This window comes from Triturus cristatus, chromosome 3_2, assembly GCF_964204655.1.
Source record: "Triturus cristatus chromosome 3_2, aTriCri1.1, whole genome shotgun sequence".
NCBI classification, from domain to species: domain Eukaryota; kingdom Metazoa; phylum Chordata; class Amphibia; order Caudata; family Salamandridae; genus Triturus; species Triturus cristatus.
In genome coordinates this window covers 166,587,154-166,608,186 of record NC_140584.1, presented here as the reverse complement: position 1 = coordinate 166,608,186, position 21,033 = coordinate 166,587,154, and the positions used below count along the sequence as shown (strand labels likewise).

Sequence of the window (21,033 nt, the reverse complement as noted above, 5' to 3'; positions counted from 1 at the left end):
ACTATCACTAGCAAGGCCAATGTCTGGTGCAAGCTGCAGTGGCCTCTGGATGAGAGCCCTGGCATTTTTTTTCACAAGTTAACCACTGCTAGGCTTCGGGTCGAGCTTGTGCTATATAAAACTGGAAAAAATATTTGCACTTGCGTTCTTCAGGGTAAGTGGAACAGAGCCAGTCAGCATCTGGCCCCATCTAGTGGTATTCGCGTGTTCGCAATTTTGTTATTAATAAAGAGGACAGTTTTGCTCTTAAATGAATAAATAAACGTCGCACGAGTGTAGGGGCCCTCAAATAGTGTGGCGAGTGGGGAAGAATGACCCCCTCTGCACCCGCCTTCTAACAGTTTCCGCATGCCAGTGACTCATGAGTAGGCTTTAAGGCAGTAGGATTGAGGTGCTGCACACATGAGATGCTGACCAGCGCAGATCTGCCATAGTCCTACCTGGCATTTGCATTGATTAACTATTCACCAGATATACAAGACAATGCAAGCCTGGGGATGCGCCAAACCCTTACGCCTCCTGAGGTGAGGCGTAACGAGGAGAAATAACTTTATTTGTCCTCCTTTTTTCCACTTTTCAGTGTGCTACATTGTACAGCACACATAGAGAGGAAAACACCCATTTGGGTTGTTTCTGTGCAGGAAGGTGCTCCTTCCTGAATACAATAATCCTGCCGACACCACGGGCACTATTACAGCATGGTGTCTGCGTTGGCACTAGGCTGCTGAAACATCACCAGGACTGTTGGAAAGGGAAGGAATTCACTGTATTGGATAAATATGGTGCATTCCTGCCCTTAAACTTTGAGACAGGGCAGTGCAGCAAGGTGACTTGCTGAGCTGCCCTGCGCCAAATCCCCATAAATATGCCCCTAATTGTTTTTCTTTCTCTTTGTGATGAATTTTCCAGTCAGGATTTGTGCAGCAGACCCTAAAACATATTCCCCATGGCGTGTCCTTCCTGTAAGTATAAGTTCCTGCTACAGCATCCAACTCTTCTTCCTGGCAGAATCTGCTTTCAGTCCAGAAATGTTCTGAAGTTGTGGTGGCCCAGCTCCAGAGGCCAGTCTGAGACATGGTTTCAGGGCTACTCGTGTGGGTGGCACAATCCGTGCTGCAGGCCCATTAGGGCATTAGAATTATAGGCCCTAAGAACTTGCCCTGAATTTTACTAGGAACTTTTCAGTAAATCAAACATGTCAATCATGGATAACCAATTACAGATACAATTTACACAGGGAGCACTTGCACTTTAGCACTGGTCTGCAGTGGTTAAGTGCACAGAGTCCTAAAACCAGGAAAAACGAAATGCAGCACACAGTCAAAAACAGGAGGTCAGAAGCAAAAAAGACAGGGTAAAAAAGACGCCAAAGATTCCACGTCTAACATCCCTGTAATAGACAAGCACAAGGTTTGTCTGCCCAGCTTAATGCCGGGCGCCAAGGTCTGTAAGTCAACTAGTAAATTCATTGACTTGGTAGTGATCCGTGTGTTGGAAGGCCCTCACACCCACGAAACACTGAAAGACGGAGGTCAGATCTATGTAAATTTGCTAAGGACGAGGTGGCCACTAGCAGGCACCGAAAGTGACTACTTGGTGCCTGTAGGTGCTGTGAGTGTGGACTCTGTGGTAGGAAATCAGGGCATAGCACGGTTCTAGAAATGCCGTTTTTCCTGTAGGGGCATGCCTAGGCAGAATGTGGGTGGTATACAGGAGAAGCAAATACACACACCTCCAGAGTTTTTAATACTGCGACATCTAAGCGCTATCTTGAACCGTTAACAGTGCCAGTATTTTCAGAGTATTGTTTCTTTGTTTCTCTTGTATTACTTTTCTTGTATTATTGCAGAAGGATTATTTCATACACTGTAACTCATTTGGTGTGTTCCTGTCTAGGTATATAGCATTTAGTATTGAGTTGAGGATTATTATTGCCATGAATGTGATATTTTGCAAATGTTAGGTTTAGGGGGCCCTAGCAGGAGATGTCAGGGGGCCCTAGCAGGAGATGTCAATGCTAACAAGAAATCAATAAAGATCAGCCTGAGCAAAAGTCCCTAAACCTGTGCCCCCGGGGGCAAGTGCACCACAAAATAACTCAATACAGCACATGTACAATCAACGCCACTTCTACTGACTGACAAACATTCTCTGCCCACGTAAGCATTCAGCACACTATGTACTGAGCTGTGAACTCCTGTACTACCCTACTGGTACATGGATTACCAGTTATTGCTTAAAGTAGAATGTCTAGCATGTCATGTTATGGTCGTGTGTGCAGCACATCCTGCCATCAGTCTGGCTTGGCAGTTATAACGGAGACTGGGTACATTCCGTCCTTAGGTTTGAGGTTTTCATCGCTGACCAGAGTGATTTGTCGTGGGGGCTTTAGCATCAGTGGTGCGTTTGTAGTTGTGTTACTGCTTCCATCAAGTGTATCTTAGTTATTGCGATGGCAGTGAGTTGTAGTGCTGGATGGTGGAGGCTGGAGAGCTTCCGCCCAGCACCTGTCGAGGAGACTGCTGTTGAGTCTTGGTACCCTTTACCTTGATGGATCTTGCAACTTGGATTCTTCCTAGGAGCCAGGCACAAATAACACCACCAAACAAGCTAGAGGCTCACCCCTCATGGTGTTGGTGAAACCTTAGTCGTGGATGAAAGTCTCCTCGACAGTGTGGTTCTCCTTGTTCTTCTTGAAAGAACCTGAAAACTGTGGTCTGATCTTCCTCAGTGCTGCCTGGCTTCTTGGTGCTTTTTTTCTGCAACACAGCTTGTAGGACACTAGTTCCTCTGTACCCCTAATCTACGGGACGCACATTTATACTCCTCCTGTGGGGCTCTTTGGGATCCCCGAACCTCATCCCTGCAGGGTGGTGAAGGTCCTTTCTTATGCAGCAGCGGACATCTTCAGCACATCCCACCTCAACCCCTTCATGACCTCTTCTTCTGAGTAGCATCTTCCTCATGCAAGGACACATCTCCTACTGAGCTGCTTGCCAGCTCTCTCCTTTGATGCATGGTCTAGGCAGACTCTTGTGGCTTTCTTAAATAAACTACCCAGGTTTCTGGCCCAAAGCTCGCAAGGGGAGTTGATGGTGAATAATCCAGTCCTGAAGATCAAAGTGTTTCCCTGTTGTCACTGGCGTAGAGAGCCCAGATTCCTGCTAGAGAAATCTTGGACTCTGGCTGGCAGTCTGCGCCCCATCATTATACTGAACTGGCTGGCAGGACTTGTGCATTCCAACAGTTCAGTTCTGGGCAGTTCTCCTCTTTTGCCTATTCCACTCAGACTGGTCCAGCCAAAGTCTTTGTCAGAAGGTGTGAATAGGAAGGTGCGGTGGAGCTGGGAGTCTACAGACAGGAGAAACCAGAAACAAGGGCGCAAAAGTGGCTGCCCCACCTAACTATAGGCAAACCTATGAGGGGCAGCCTTACCAGACAAATATGGGCAAGGAAAGGACAAGGGGACTGCTGTCTCCTCTCTAACAGTCATCAGTCCGACCCTCTAAAATGATAGTTGGTATCTCCCAGGGGATGCCTGCAACTCAAATTAGCTGTATGGGGTCTCACCCAACCGCCAATCTTAAGTACCACTTGGATGCAGAAAAGACAAAATGGATACCAGTGTGGCTATGCCCACCTGTGTCATGCACACATTTTCTATGCATGCCAAATGATGCATGCACCCACATGGATGGGTGAAGGACCTAGTTGTAGGAGGTTGGCAGACTAATTTAAAGCAAGTTTGAAGAGGCCAATAGGCGACTCTCCCCCGCATGACCAGGCCAGAAGACCTCTTTTGCCACTATAAACAATATCAATGCCACTGCTGCCAACTCTCTAAAGCCTGGCAAAGAGAGCAGTAACACTTGATAAAGAGGGCCAATATAGTGTGCTCTTTGGACCACAGATCCCCACCTTGGGTCTCAATCCTCATCACAAAAGTACTTCCGGCACACATGTATGATCATCTTGTGCGCTGAGGTGTGGCTCAAACCTCAACAGATTGCTACAGTGAAATCAAGGCTGGAATTCATGATTCAGAGTCATGTGGATGGCCCTTCTCTGTCCCTATACCGAGTGAGTGATCTTGGTATGAACATCCAATGGGAGTGATTTGACCAATTGGGGACTTCCTCATTCCACGCTGCACTTTGCTGGGAGGTGAGAATGACTCTTCCGCCAGAGGGACATAGTGAGGTTTGAAGGTAAGTAATTTGGGGTTTTATGATGGATGCATTTGTGGTTGACACAGAGTGTCTTGGAAGTGAACGGTTGAGGTCGGGCAAGTTGCTTGCACAGCAAATCCTCAGTGAGGGTGAAGGAGAGGATGCATCAGAGAAAGAGAAGGCAATGGTGAATGGTGCTGATCATTGAAATGATCTTATTGCAGAGTAAATCTTCTCCCAGGTTGTCCTCATTGTCTGACTCATTGACTGACTCTTACAGGGTAAGGATTGGATGCATTGGGTGTGTTTTGTGCTGAGGAAGAGTGACTTAGCTTTGCTTTCGTCAAGTTCAAGCAAACTTTCTTCCACCTTCCAGTGTTTATTCAATTGCAATTAAGCTGGTTTCCAGGTTAACTGTAATCGAATTTGCTTATTTATGATGCAGAGCTACGAGCTGTGTGGTATAAATAAGTGTGGGTGCTTAATTTGAGCCGGTGGATTCCGGTACTCGGCACAGGCACTTAATTGTCAACACTGTGGCTTGTAACAGTCTGCCACGGTGGTGCTATCTGTCTAATTTAAAGATGAGGACAACAGTTGTTTGTTAATTCAATATACATTAAAATGACTATTAACTGCCCACCCCCAGAAGCCATTCTTATAGCTTTTGTGGGCTGTAATAGGCTGAATTGTCACACTTGTAGCAGTGCGATGGTTAGTAATTAAACACTGATGGTACTGCCACTGGCAGTGCTGGGAGGAGCGATGTGTAGTGCAAGCTGCAGTGGCCTCCTGACCAGGGGTTTGGCACTTATTTTGCTTTACAAATTAAGCACTGTTTTGGTCACATATGATCATAAGAGGGTGAGTGAGTAAGGGCACTGAGGGATCCTCGAGGAGCTCCGCACCAGACCTCTCCCAATCTAAAGAGGGGAGTCATTGAGACAGGGTGGAGAGTGAGGAAGTGACGTGTGAAAGGCAGTGTCAAGAGACTCCTGCTGCATGTGAGGGCCGATGGAGCAGATCCCCTGGTTTACACTGTCAAGTGTCAAGGACCAACCACAAAGTATGGGGAGACCTTTCTTCTGTTGGCTCTTTGATCTTGGTTTCTAGAAACAATCTCAGTGTTTCCCTGGGCTCAGACAGAATGCTGGATCTAGGGGGCAATCCCAGGCGAGGCCGACTGGAGAAGAGCAACAACTGCATTTTCCAGGATCTTTGATGCCTTTGGGGAGGCTGCAATGGGCTATAGTGGTTGGTAGAGGGATCCTTTGTAGAGAAGGAACATGGTGAGGAGGACTTTTTTTTTTTTTTTTACCTTGGCTGGACCGTTTTTTTTCGTTAAAGCCCTAGACTATGAGATTGTCTAAGTCGTCAGTGTAATCTTTGAATATTTTGTGGGCTTGGGTGTTACTGGGTGAAAAGTTGTAGAATTTACTTCAAAGAATGTCATGCGGTGGTTATAGGAGTTTGAGGGAGACAGGAAGAGTGAATTTGGGAACAATTCGTTTTCTTGGAGTTTGCTTGGTGCTTGTTGTTTGGCATCATCTTTGCTGCTTTTATGAACACTAACACATTTTTCGGATTTTTTTCAATGCCTAAGTTGACAATTCATCACAGAATCACTGGAAATCATTCTATGCTCAGGATGAACATGTGGATTTCATGAACTGCAGGGTGGTTTTGAACAGATGTGGGTATGATCTATGGCACTGGCGAATTTGGACAGGAAAAAGTCTGTTTGCTTTCTGATATTCTGTGGATGAGGTTTTGTAATGTGCCAATTCATGAAGTAGGAAAATTACAAGGTCTGTTTTGCCATCCCTTCTTAATACTCATTGAAGTAGCTGCCATGTTTCATACGGAGAGCTGTGCATGTTATTTTGAGGATATAGTTCTTTGTAGAGCATAGATTGCTCTATGCGGAGGAGTAAATATTTAGGGGCAGATTTACAAGCCGCTTGCGCCACTTTTACGTCACTTTTAAAATGGGAAAAGTGAAGCAAAAGTGGAGCAAGGGGTATGTAAATCTACCCCTTAGTTTGAAAGACTTTATGGAGGTGGCCAAGCATGTGGCCGCTCTGGGGGTTGCTTGTTGAGGTTTGCGTAGAATGATGGTGGCTGAGGTCCCACACTTGCCATACCATGGGAGGGCTCTGCAGTCCAAAGTCTTCTGAAGGGACCAGAGCTTGGGTGCCTCCATAGGTGTGAGCAGCACCTGATGCCTCAGGGTTCTTTGGGTGCCTCCATAGGTGTGAGCAGCACCTGATGCCTCAGGGTTCTTGGACGCATTATGAATCCGTGCTGACTGGCTTGGGGTTTGCTCATCAGTTGCAGTCACCGAACTGCAGAATGTTTGCTTTCCTTTGAGTCCCTCCTGATTAAATTGGCAAATGCTTTTCAAATGGGGTTTAGTTGCCTGTTGAGGTAAGTATCAGATGAACTTGTGGTATATTCCCACCACAACGCAGGTAAGTACCATGCAGTCTTTACTCAGCAGGTAAGCATAACAAGGATGGGCTTTTGGTACCCAACAACATGGTAGTGTACTTCACAGGTGTGTACTTATTTGTAAGGGTTTCAAGTCACAATCTACTCTATCATTTTAAAATTTATGTTTTATTTAAAGGTTAGGTCCCTTAAAATGGGGTAATAAGGCTTTTTAGATTTTATGGATAGGTAGCGCTGAAGGGCAGTAAGGGTCTATTTTAAGGGTTCATGGATGGGTAGCATTGGGGTAGTAAGGGGATTTCAGAGTTCAGGGATGGGTAGCTTTATGGGGTTTTCTTTAGAGTTCAGGGATGGGTAGCTTTAAGATGTAGTAGGGGTTTCTTTAGAGTTCAGGGATGGGTAGCTTTAAGGGGTAGTAGGCGTTTCTTTAGGGATCAGAGATGGGTAATATATAAGGTTTGTAAGTTTTTTTTAAAGGTATTCGAGATAGTAAAGGGCTTTTAGGATTTAGGGATTGATAGGTTAAAAAGGTGTTCAGGTTTTTTAGGGTTATGGGTAGCGGTAAGGGGTAGTGTTTATTTTTGCTAAGGGATTTTTAGGTTTAAGCAATGGGTATCAGGAAATATACAATTTAATTAATTTATTAAAAGGGCTGTAGGGGGCTTACTGCCTTTGTTAAAAAAAGATAACAAGTATTGTCAAAGCCAATCGGTCTCGCCTTTGAGACCTATTGACTTTGCCAATGGTTTTTGGTCAAGCTGTACAACATCCCTGATACTGTGCAGCATGACTAAATAAAAAAACCAAAGTGTATCCCTACAAAATGAAAGGGATGCTTTTTTGTTTGTTTTTTATTAGCTGATCCAAGAGGGATCGGCAAGTAAAAAGAAAACATGTGTGGAAGCATGTTTTTTGAAGTGCGAGTGGATGGGAGCAGCACAGAGGATGTGAGTTGGGGAGATAAGCGGGATGGGGAGGAGAAGTAATGGGCGACAGCGGAGGAGGGCGTGGGAGGCAACATGGAGGACAGGGTTGGGGTGGAGAAGCAATGGGTGACAGAGAAGGAGAGCGTGGTGGGGCAAGAAACATGGAAGGTAGGGTGGGAAGGAGAAGCAACAGGCAATATAGTAACATGGAGCTAGCGTGGGGAGAAGCACAGGGGCAAGAAAGCAACAAGGGAGGAAGTATATCCAGGCACGTGCAACATGGTGGGGTGGAGAGAAGCACACTGTTCAGAGAGCAACACCGAGTGTAGGGGTAGAGAAGTATACAAGGGAGACAGCTGGAAAACACATGCACTCTAATGGAGTGCTTTAACCAAAAGAAAAGAGTAGTGCTTGAAAAGCAAGCAGTGGAAGCATAGAAGGAAGGCAATCAAAAGAGATGGCAAAGAGGCTATGCGCCAAGGGAGAGATAAACAGGTGATTGACCAGCATAGACACAAATTATAAGCAGGCAAATGAGAGTGACAGGAAAGCCAATCAATGATAAGCAATGGATGGGCTACAAGCCCCTGTATGTTCTTGATAATCTCACATTACATCTTGCAACAGACAGAGAATACTTAACCTAAAAAGGGGGGTGGTATGGCTTACCACTTAAGCTACAATATAAACATTCCACAAAGTAATACCACATGTTGGAGCTGTAAAGTACCAGATTGCAGCGCATTGCATTGTAAAGACTGAAATTCGAATATGTGGATGCTTCTGTACATATTGGGTTGAAGATGCAAGTTAAGAGTTTCCAGTAATCGGAGCATTGGCTTATCATGTACATTTACTGAGACTTGAAAAGAACTGCTGAGATACTGCAGTCCCAAGCAAAATCTGTGTTCTGTCATCATGGACCAATTTCCTGGACTGGATCAACTCATGGGGTGTTCAGAGGAGTCATGATTCTGTGTCAGCAAGACAGGTGACAAAGGTGCATGGTTTTGTACATGTTTGTGATTTTCGGTCATTGTTAAGATAGAAGGATGATGCCTTTTTGTGCAGTTTCAGGAGCCTCTGTCTACGACTTGCGCTCACTTGAACTTTGCTTTCTCCAGATCTCCTCTCAGAGTTCATCATGGCCAACGTTGGTCCTGCTTACGGCATGAGCCGAGATGTGCTCGCCAAGATCGACAAGAAGTATGACAACGAGCTGGAGGGACGCCTGGTGGAATGGATTGTCGCTCAGGTGGGGGCCAAAGCCGGCAGGCCCGAGGAGGGCAAGCCTGGCTTCCAGGCCTGGCTGAAGAATGGTATAGTAAGTACACCTTATCATCCTGCAACCCACCTCCACTCGTGAAGGCATACCCTGATCATGCCTTACACTTAGTGTGATGACCTGGTCTACCTAAAATCCCAGGGTAAATTAGCAAAAGACTGAAAAGTGGGTCAGGTAACCAGGTTGCAGATATAGCCACATATCTGCAAGACTGTAACACAATGTACAGGGCTTTGAACATCCTTTGAGAAAACATTTTAATATGATACTTTTGCCCAACGTGTTCAGCTGAAGTGACTCGAGACTACAATTCTCAGAATGCCTGAAGTTGTTAAATGAATGTCCAGCATTAGCATACATTGCCCCCCTTGGCATACAGTGGGCTTATATTGTATCCCTTCCGGAATGGAGGGGTGGGACTGTGGCCTGAGAACAGGTCAGAGTTTCCAAAATCGAAATTCTTTCAAAATACCCCATGCAAGAGAGTGGCACAGTTATACAGAGGTGCGTCCACCACTGGCTCACAACATATTTGTCTGGAAGGTACAAGAGGTTCCCACCTTTCGGTCGTTTCACACATACCCACTCCTGCCCTTCATCGTAATCAGGAACTTACAGACTTCCCAATAGGCAGCCATCGTTCCACCAATGAGCAATTATCTCAAGAATAAGAAGCCAGAAAGTTCACATTACTTTAGGAACAAGAGGTACCACCACGCCTGAATCTCCTGAAGCATTTGGAACATCAACACAGGCCAGCCAGGGTCCCGCCAATCCCACGCAACATTTGCCGTAAGAATTGAGAAACTGAATAGCCTCAGGGACCTTGTATGACTTAACCTCTCAGGAAAGTGACAAATACCAGAGATGTACCACAGACTTAAACCAGTCATTAAACAGACCTGGTGTCACAAGCCTGATCAACGGTTTAAAAAAGGTGATAACCGTGATTTAGACTGATTCTACCAGCCTCATTACGATCAATAAAACAACATGAACTTCAATTACTCCCGCCGACTACAGCATTTGAATATTATTGGGAGGGGGAGGAGGGGTTGAACTAAAACATTTAGACATTTGTCCCACAATTTTCTTCTGCCGTGGTCACTGGGATTCGATTCTCAAAGGTCCCTGATATGGTTGCCACAGCCCCCTGAACATCACGTTTTCTGGTACAGAACAAACGTTGAACGATAAAGTGCGTTGATTGGGCCACACCATGTATGGCATTTGATGATGGTCTCAACAAAATGGCACAGTTGTCAATGTTTTATTTTCTTTGAACTTCACTAAAGTTGTTGTTGGTGGTTTGTAGTTTTGTGCTATGAACAGGCTCTTGACTTTACAATTTACTCACCCACAGGTGCTGGGAAAGCTTTTAAACAGCTTGTACCCCGAGGACACCAACCCGGTGAAGATCACAGAGCCACCTCCCACTACGGTCTTCAAACAGATGGAGCAGGTCGCTCAGTTTCTGAAGGCAGCTGAGGCCTATGGGGTGGTCAAGACTGACATCTTCCAAACCGTAGACCTTTTTGAAGGTAATGAGGTGGAGGTGGTCGTGGCAGTGTTGGCAGAGTGAGGGAAATAGTCAAATAAGAGGAAGACAAGGCCTGGCCAGTACATAGAAAACCACAGACTTGTTAGAATATAGTCATATTTAAGACAGAGGGAGGGGAGGTGGGGGGGCTTGACAGATGATAGGGTAGATTGTGATAATCAACTGCTTCAAAACGGTTGACCTGCTTGAAAGTAATACACACCTAAACAGACAGGGGAGGGCCATAACATGGCCAACGTCTTCAGATCACCTCGATCCAAACTTTTTACTTGTTCCAGAGTGACGCACTGAGATGGGGGTGAATGAGATTTGAGATGGCCAGGTGGGAGACAGTAAAGTATTGAAGCAGTATAAAAGAGAAGACTGTTGGAGGTGAGGGTTTAGAGAGGCTTAGGGCAGCGATGCTTCCTTCAGCACTGTAGAGCTAACCATCCCATGATTGTCATGCAGGAAAAGACATGGCTGCCGTGCAGAGGACCCTGATGTCACTTGGCGGCATTGCAGTTACAAAGCAAGATGGCTGTTTCCATGGGGATCCCTCCTGGTTTACAAAGTGAGTAATGTGAGCATTTACTTCATCGGATCTCACCTCATACTATGCCACTGCACCACTATCCTATTCCGCAAAGACATCCTTCTTCAGATAATATGTACTACCAAAGCCCCGAACTATGATTCAACACAAATGTTCGCAGCATTCCAGGCCAGAAATTAGATGCAGTGCAAGTGTAAAATGTTGCTCACGCTCATAATTGTGAGCATTAACATGTTTTCACGTGTCCAAGCCCAGCCGCTCGACAAACTGAGAACTACTAGGTGTTCAATCCCAGAAGCGTGATGCAACAAGTCAAACCCTCTTTTCACAGGGCAGACAGGCGCTATTAAGCCCAAACTATGGTGGTTGAGATTGTTTGCTACTACTGTCATGTGATCAGGCAACAAACAGCTAACCAAGAGATACGATAATGTAATGCCCAGCCCAATGCTTATCGTTTACATGAAAATAAAGCATTACAATCTCTCAGCAGAAATAAATACTACACGATCCAATAAATACTTCATAAGCGTTGTTGCAAGCTGCGCTTAACAGCGAGGCACAGCACAAACCTTTTCCTTCACTTCCAGGTAACGGTACTTCCTGCCGCTATTGTCAAGATCTAGCTGTTACGATCCCCAATATGCAATAGGCATAGGCAACAGTAAGGCTCTGGTGCACATAACTCAAAAGGTTCTCAGGAATTAAATGAACAATTCAGTTCAATGTCTTTTGTAGTTCTTTTACAAAAAGTCTTAAACCTGCATGGGCCACTCTCTCATCACTAGGCGCAGGCTAAGCCCCATGGTTTAGATGCTGGTAGTAAGTGGAAATCATTGCGGTGCACTCAGTACAGACTGTTTTGCAGGGTACCACAGCCTCTGCCTCACTCCGAATGGTCATTGCGGGACAGACTCTGGGAGATGGGTCTGCGCAGAAGCACCAGCTTTCAGCAGCGATAGCCCTCTGGCGTAGGTTGTAGTCTGACACTCAACTTGTAGCAGTTGTGGTCTCCAATCCCACTCGTTTCAGGGTGCTGTTTTATAAGTAGTTGCATCCTCCAGACCAATCACGACTTTCCAATTTGGCAGTGTTTATCTTCTTGCCTCGTTGGCAGCAACAGCACCAGTCTCTCAAACCCAAAGCAGGCTGCCAGGTGACACAGGAAATTACGCTCTCTCGTACGGCCTTGTTACGGCTGACTCGGGGACTGTGTAGAGATACCCAGCGGACACCTTCATAGGATGGGTCACCCCTGGGTTGCACTTTTGTGGTCGTTAGAGTTCTTTGGGTGCTGTTCACAGCGACACCACATTGGACCTCTCGTCCTGCAGGACCAGACACCCAATCCCTCTCTTAGCAGGCAGACTTCTAAGCTGTTATGCTCTTTAAGCAGAGCCTCATTTCTTCCAGCAGTGCTATGTTTAGGGAATGTCCCCTCTCCTCTGGGAGGCAAGATGTCAAGCAGACAGTAGCCCTGCTTGCACAGCAGCCCTTGAAGTACTCTGTGGAGCACTCCCTCCCATGGTAAAGTAGGGTAGTTTGATCCCACTTTTATACCCATTCCCCAGACAGAGAACGTGGACCGATTATCTACAGTTTCAGATCTGGTTTGGGTTGGTTTCTTTCAAACGTAATTTCCAGGCTGCACTCCAAACACAGCCGTTGTGCAAAGTGATGCAGGTAGCATTGGACGGCTCCATGCTGGGGTACCCAAAACACAGGCACAAGGAAGTGAGAGTTTTCTGCACCTGGCTGACCGCCTTTCTTAAGCAGTAATCATAAGGGCATGCCATGCCTAGAAACTTCTACACCTCAAACAGAATCTGCAGTCGCATCCCCAAGCATACACAAAATGGCAGTGCTCAGGAAGGGGAACAACCTTTATATTGCGGTCATTAGACTGCGATGCCTTTACAACGCGGTCGTTACAACGACCGCGTTGTTACAACACGATGCCATTACTACGCAACTCATTACCTCGACTTGCAGTAGATGGCACTCTAACATATGGAATAGTATAATTTACTATTTCAAATCCTTCCCTACTGTTGCGTAGGCTGGAGTTGGAATAGTAAATTATACATTACTAATGTTACGGCGCCATCTACTGCAAGTCGATGTAATGACTTGCGTAGTAATGGCATCGCGTTGTAACAACCGCGGTTACATACCGCGTAGTAAAAGCACGCATTGTAACATGCTATATTTGCTCAGGAAGAACTAATCAGCAGCTCTTTGCTGACAAGACCGTCATGGAATTTCTAAAGGCAGCCCTGTCTCCGTCCTCCTCACTTCAGTTTCTAGGTCTCCGCCCTCCAGACACAGGAATGCAGGTAATACACTTCCACTATCTGAGAAAGCTATCCTCATCCTTCATCTTGTGCTATACTAAACCAGGAGCATCGAGAATAGATCCCAATGGTACTAATGCTTAGACTTGTAAAACACAGAGTCCTACTACCTTATATGTGCTGCACCCACAGTATAAATACACACTGGCTCGACATACACGAAGAATGCCAGCACCAGGTTCTTTGTTTCACATAAAAGCGGAACTTTACAAGAGAGTGATCAGTAGACTGCTTTCTCATAGACGCATAGAAAAAGGCCTGGTCACGCTATAACATCACAAAACATAGTATGCTGACATCACCATCTTAATTGATGTGCTAAGGGCAAGGACAGTAGTCCATTGCCTACCATGATGGGACTCTTGGTGCATCCCTTCAGACCAAAGGACAGGTCGTAGGTCTCAAATTGTTTGCGACAGGCACAGGCCTCCGTGACACCAGGATACCAATTTCGCATGCAGCCGAGTCCTCCGGGCAAAGGAACAGGACAGTTTACCAGGGAGATGTACAATTTAAAAAGGGGGTCACAACATGATTGGTCTCAAGTGCTCTAACACACAGTTGTGTATTTACACAAGTGTTCACATGTGCCCAGCTCAATTTCTCCTGGAAGCATACAGAATAAGAGGGCAGACAACATGTAAGTGTTTTGTATGTTAGGGATAAGCACAGGTGGATGAGTCAACCATTTGGGATAGTCTCATAGCCTCACAGCTAATGAAATCGTGTCTATCAATGCCATACTCACCCAAGGATAGCAATTTAGATCTCCAGAAGGCTAGCCATGTATGACCACAGGAGAGGAGTTGTCTCCTACACTCACTTTCATTGTTCAAATGCTTGTTGCACAAGCCATTCATCTACTTCTGCATTAAAAATACATTTTTCAAGGTCTAACAATTGATTTAAGCTGCGACACACACGCTTTGTAGCCAGGAATTCACATAAATTAAATAATGCATCTTTATTTCAAGGGTCCTTTCAAGTGAGAACAAAATTATGGTAGAGTTCTCCTGTGAACACAATCGCTGTTGATTCCTGTAATCTGAAGACAGGAGCACAGTGTAGCAGGTGGAAGCACAGGGCTCAGGCACCCCGGGGATGCTGCTCTTTTACATTTCTTAGGCTCGTCAATGCTGGGGTGCATATTCCGCAAGTGATGGGCTTGTGTCATGGGCATGCTGTCCTAATGGAGTCTGAACTAGATATGTTCAGATAGATGTGGTTGGTTTCAGACATGTTAACTATTTCACAAGGGAAGGAAAGGTTTCAGTGGTAGAGAGGCCCATGCCGTCTGCAAATGTAAGGGCATTCCAAGAACAAGACTAGCTACCTCCTCCTACACATGAGGCTCATCTAGTCTTGAGGGAAGGAGAGGGAATGTGTATCTTCTGGCTTTTATGTCTAAATGTTTTTAACACCAGATCTGAACAAAGGAGGCTACTATCATGGGTAGCATGCAAATGTGGTGTCCAATGTACTCCTGCGCTTACAAGTCATCACACCTAAACACTCACTATACCAGTCATGCATGTGCCAAACATAATGAAAGTAAGGTAGGCCAGCTATGGGGAACTGAACATAACTTTATATGGAAGGAGCTGGTAAACAGTCTCCAACAGGGGACCAGATGGAAGTCCTGTGCAACTGACTTGAGGTTAGGCTGATACCATTGTCAGTGTCACACAATCACTCTCACAAACAAGAGTGCACTTGCGGTGCCACCTTGGCATCAAAGGGGATGGGGTGGATGCACTCGGCTGTGCAGGAGATTGCAAGGACCGTATGACTTGACAAAGCTGTTCAGTGGGCTTTCTTCCTAACACTTTTATTGTGCTTATTTGCCCTAAGCGTGCTTTAAATGCTGGAGCAAAGAGAATAGGGGAGTGTCATGGACAGACTGACTGATAATTGAATGGTGCAGACACAAGACAAGGAACATGTGTCTTACCCTGTGAGCATCTCCTCGTAGCTTTTAGTGCTGAAGATTCATTTGCTCTGCATATTCATGCCATGTAGTGATTTCAAAGACTTCTTCAACGTGTAGCGATTCCTCCATTATTTAGAAATACGCAGGGCACTGACTTCATGTTAGATTGTCTTCTGTACAGCAGATGTGTAGTAAGGTGTGGTGAGTGAGCACTAAATGAAGCATATATGTATTGGAGAAAGCGGATAATAATTTAGGGAGCAAAGAGATCTGTGATCAGAGTCACATGCAACCAAGGAGTGTGCATGTAAATGTACAGCACTACACGCCGCAAATAGTAGCATTTTCGGTTTGTTGCATGCGTTGCTGTAAATACACGTTCTGGATAAACTATAAAGCATTACCCTCCTATAAGCTGTGGCCAGCGTGTGAGTGATGCAGATGCCTGAAATAAGATCCTCAGGACTGCGGCCAACCATTACAGGTTGTCTGGCTAGAATATTCGCAGAAATGTGTTTGTCTGGTTGTTCATGTAGCTGCTCTGCATATGCCGGCTCTAGGGGTATTTCCTAAGAAATGTAAAAACAATTGATGGACAGAATGCAGTGCAATGTCATACATTCACCCCAGTACAGAGATCTGGGCCTAAATCCATAGTTTTTTTGCTCACTATGCCACTGGATTCAAACTAGCCTGGCTGAAGAAGGGTGACATACCCTGAAACCGGTCCCAGGATGCTTGTTTCCGTTCCAGGAGGACCTGACCTGGCAGTTTGATATGGACTGTGCCCATGGGGCACAGGGTCAACACTGATTTGCATATGGCTGGGTCCAAACTGGGGTGGCGTAGTGGGCAAAAGAACGATGGATTTAACCCAGATCTTTTGACGGGGGAGAATGTTTGCATTGTCAGCATTCCGTCCATCATGTGTTTGCTGTAACGTGTTTCCTAAGAAAGCCATGGTTGCAGCCTTCTTGAAAATACAGTGAGCTCTAGGGGTAATGGGGTGGACTATCTTGGCTTTCTGATAGCTAGTTTGGATACACTTAACCATCTATCTAGCAATCACTGCTTTAGATAAAGTTTGCTTGTTGTGAGGCTTTGCAAAGGCTGCTAACAGTTGGTCTGCTTTGTTAAAAGGTTTTGTTCCTATCAATGTAGTACATGAGAGAGCTGTTTATGTAGAGTATGGAGTACTCACTTTGAAACCGAGTCTGGATGTGTTAAAAAGACTGGGAGCGCTATGGTTTAGTTAAGGTGAAATGGGGATACTATCATAGGAAGGAACTTAGGGGTTGTTCTGAGCACTACCCCATCCTTCATAACTTGTATCAAGGGTCCTTGCAGTGTCAAGACCTACAGCTCAATAATGTTGCGTAAAGAGGTTGTTGCCACAAGGAAGACTACCTTCCAGGAAATGTACTAAGTGGGCAAGAATGTAAGGGTTTGAATGGGAGACCCACGAGTCTGGTAAGTAAAATATTACGGTTCCAGATTGGTGCTGGAGGTATTCTAGGAGGAATTACTCTCTTAAAACCTTCCAAGAACACTTTGATTACAGGGTTGCAGAAGAGGGAGGAACGTTCCCTGGTTTGCATATATGCAGCAATAGCCACTACACGAAGGAGTATTGAAGTGCAGGCTAGACCTGACTTCTAGAGGTGGAGCAGGCAGCTGTTGGTGTCTTGGACAGCTGATCTTTAGCTCTGCGTGACTCCATGCATTCCTTAGGGAGGCCCAAATAAGCAGATTCTATGCCCTCAGTTACCAGATTGCTAAATTGAGTTGCTTGGGATCTAAGTGCATGATCTGGACTTGGTTCCTGGTGAGAAGGTCCAGCCTGTTGGGGAGCATCTCGCTGGTGCTGATCGACAACTTTAGCAGAGCTGAATAACAGGACGGTCTGTGACCAGGTGGTGGCCACCAGAATGAGAGTCTTTAGTTTGCTGCATCTTCCGTACCACTAAATGAAGGAGCATGAGAGTTGGAAAAGTGTAGGCAAATATCCCTGACCAGATGAACCACTGTGCATTGCCTATGGATCAAGGGTTTGAATACCTGGAGGTGAAGTTTAGGCATTTTTTGTTCTTAGGGATGGTGAACAGGTCTACTTTGGGAATCTTCCGGCACAGGAAGTAATGGTGCAGGACCTGAGGGTGGAGTTCCCAATCATGGACTTGTTGATGCATCCTGCTTAGCAGGTCCACTAGTTCGCTGTCCACCATAGGGAGGTTCTCTGCCATCATGCGAATGCGGTGATGAAGGATACAATGCAAGATTATCCGCGCCAACAGGGAAAGGGAGTGGATGCCATCTTGCTTCTGAAGATAGGAAGACTTTGAGGGTGAGGTGAATCGCAAGAAGATTGCTGTGGTGGCTCTGCTGTTGTGGAGTCCACACACCCTGCACTGTGTTGTGGTCATCTCCTCATCCAGTTTGGTGATGCCTGTGGTAACTGTGACTTGGGGTATGAGGTTTAGGAAAGGGCTGCCCCACAACAGATTGTTGCTGTTTTACCACTGTAGAGAGCGATGAAGCTTTACCAACTCTAAAATCTTCCATCTGACCATCTGCTTGCGTCTATTGTGCTGACAGGCGCTGTTGTCCTGGATGAATGTGTAGCTGGTTGTGGGGTATGATATTGATGCACAAGGCCAGCATGCCCAACAAATACATTACAATTCTTACTGTGAGGTGCCATTGAGGCTCAAAAAGAGGTCCAAACTAATCAAAGGCTGCAACCCTTTGAGGGTTTGGGTAGGCCTTGCCGGAGACAGAATTTGAGTTTCTGCCCTAAAAGGTAAGAATCTCCGAGCCCAACATTATATGGCAGGAGTAAGCAGAGGTTGTGATTCTACAGCGGCACGTGCTACAAACCTATACTTACAATAATCTAGGGTGTTATCTCACTCCAAATGTTCCTGTAAAAGGACCCTTGCCTAATAGGCTGTGGAGAGTATAGATGAAGAAGAAGAGGGTTGGTAGTGATCCATTTAAGGCAGATGAATATTAGGTTGGATGAAAAGAGAACTATATTGGAGGGAAATTCCTCAAATTTGAAGAGTTGCCCTCACACACCCGTTAAGGTGTCATGCTTCATCATAGGGAGTTTTGCTCCTTGTGGGGTTGGCGCTGCAGTCCCCCACAGGCCCCGCAAGAGGGCTCTATAGCGGAGATCTTTTAAGAGGAACGCCGTAGACAGATGACATCCTGTAGTGTGACCATGTGGAGATATTCTGACAGGATGTATCTGTTCAGAGGACCGAGGTTGAGGAATGGTCTGAGGGAGCCGTCCATCTTAGGGATGAGGAAGTTTTCCTTGGTGTTGCGAGGGTACTAGCTCCTTGACTCCCTCTGAAAGTAGCGCTTGAACCTCCTCATGGGACTGAGGGTGTGGTTGCAAGTGGGAATGTTTGGTGGGGTGGCTACGAATTCTAGGCGGCAGCCGTGCTCTATGATAGATAGGATCCACTTGTCCATAGTCATCTCCTCCCAGAGGGAATAAAAATCCCTAAAGTCCCCCCACTCCCCTCCAACAGGTGTTGTGTGATGGGACGGGGAATTCTGGTTAAGTTTGTTTTGGGGAGTGGATTTCCCCCTCGCTAGAGGGTGCTTCTGCCTCTACCCTTTGAGTTACCTCTAAAGGAGCTCAGAGAGGCCTCTACCCACTGCGTTGTTCATAAACCCGCTGCCTCCCTTGGTAGAAGAGAGTGGATTCTGGGGAGGTGGTCTATGAGCTTCCTCTAAAGTGTTGCAGGTGAAAGGAGCCCAGTTCTGAGGAGGTCTGCACAGCGCCCATTGCCTTTGCAGCCTTTGTGTCCTTTTTAATCTCTTCAAGCATTGTGTACACCTGAGTTCTGAAAAAGTGCTCATTATCGAGCGTCAGGTTGACAAGATGCTGTTGCTCCTCAGGCTTGAAACCGGACAATACCAAGAACGATGCCGCAAGATGATTGAGGTACAATCCGTGTCTATTCAGGGCACACCAGATGTTGGTATTTGAGATGGCCTTGCCATTCTCTACTAGATGTCACCCCCCCCCCCCCCTTACAGTACTGGTTGTGGATGTGCTGCAGGAGCCCCTCTATTTCTACCCAATGGGACCTGTTTTACGTAGATAGTACGCCTACTGAGTTAGTGTGCCAATGAGTAGCCACACCAACTGCAGATCTTGTCCCTGCAGCATTGTTTCGCTTACCCTCCTTTTTAGGAGGAGTCACCAGTAACTTAGGCTGGTGCCCTTTTCCTAGCAGAGGTCACCACTAGTGAGTCAGGACAGACATGACCTCTGACATAGAGAGGGTCTGAGGAATCTACTCTGTATTTTTTCTGCACAACCACACATGAATTCACAGGCTCCTTAAATAGGTTGGTGACATATTTGACCACCCATTGACATTGGGGAGATACTGCATACAGCCCTCGGTTTTTGAAAGAGTCTCTAGCAGGAAATCATCTTCTTCCTAGGTGGTGTATAGGTGGTGGTGTACGTACCTCAAGGTAGGTAGCCAAGTGCTGGATAACACTATAGAACATTGTAGTGCTCTCAGTGGGTAAAGCCCTGACCAGGATATGCTTTAAGTCTTGGTCTGGGTGGGTGAGGGGGTTGAGTCTACAACATCATCCTCCCAGGGATCAACAGAGGCACTCAGGTATACAGGTGCAAAATATTCGGTTGGTGAATACAGGCTAGAGCTACTGGTGTTGGAGTAAGGCTCTGTGCACCTATGTGGAGGAAGCATTGGAGATGAGAGAGGAGGAGATGGCAGCGAGGACGGCAGAGGTGGAGATGGTGTGAGTGTCTGCTGGGTGAGACTCCTTAGTGGTATGCTTCTGCTTCTAAGAAAGAATTGTCCAAGGCTGCTATTTTCTCAGTTCATGGATGGATGACATTTTCATTTGTCTCACATCCAACTCCTACTGAAACCTCTAGAAAATGGAACATTCCTCAACGTCAAGGGCAACAGACTTGGATGCCAAGGTTGTCTTTGGAAGCACCTAGCGTTGGTGCCGGAAGCAGTCAGCCTCGAAAGGGTCGCTGATGTGTCAGTGCCAAGATTAATTTTTGGGGTCAAGATCGAGAGCTCCGACTGAGTCCGTTTGTGGCTCCAAGGTCTTACTTTGGTGTTGACCAGTACTGGACAGCAGAGGTTCACCCGAAGGTGGCAGCAATTTCAACAATGGGCCCGACGCCCGTCCATCAAAAGGGCAGTGCTTGACTCAACATGTGACCACTTGTTATAGGTGAGTGAGATGTTGACATTACCAGTACTCAAGCACGGTGTGGTATTGACAGGAGGGCTGGAGCCAACCAAGGTTGAATGAGGCATCTCCGAGGGCATCTTCTTCCTCCTGGTAGAATTTTTCACCCGACTTAGAGGCATTGGAGTAGACTTATTCAGGGCTGGGCTAGTGGGCCGCTAGCTCGGGTAACTCACCCAATGACTCTTCCTATTCTTCGGCACCCGGGGATCAGCTTCTCTGAAGATGTTGGGGAACTCCAGAGCGGACTGGACTATTCTGCTGTGAGCCCATCATTGATCTTGATGTCAGCACAGGGTCTTTTGATCTGGAATGCGGAGCAGCAACCACAGTGGATCACGTTGTGGTCCGGTGAGAGACACAAATTTCAGACAGTGTGGAGGTCGGCTCAGGTATACTTAGAGTGACACTGAGGCATCTCTTGAAGGGTGATTTACTTTAAGAACGTCTTTATTCACTAAAGGGAGAACAGCGCATGTGGTGGCCCAAAAGGCCCCAAGGACCCAGAGGCACGGACACTCGTAGATGGAACTTATAGACTGAACCAGAGTTAAAGTTGA

At 46.3% G+C, this 21,033-nt stretch overlaps 1 protein-coding gene across 1 annotated transcript in view; it reads left to right on the top strand.

Moving 5' to 3' along the window:
* Positions 1-21,033, top strand: part of TAGLN (transgelin) — a 45,516-nt gene that overhangs the window by 21,422 nt on the left and 3,061 nt on the right. The window contains exons 2-4 of the mRNA XM_085647450.1: positions 8,671-8,870; positions 10,195-10,372; positions 10,843-10,945. Coding sequence (XP_085503576.1) covers positions 8,691-8,870; positions 10,195-10,372; positions 10,843-10,945 — 461 coding nt within the window. The 5' untranslated portion in view covers positions 8,671-8,690. The remainder of the gene's footprint in view (positions 1-8,670; positions 8,871-10,194; positions 10,373-10,842; positions 10,946-21,033) is intronic.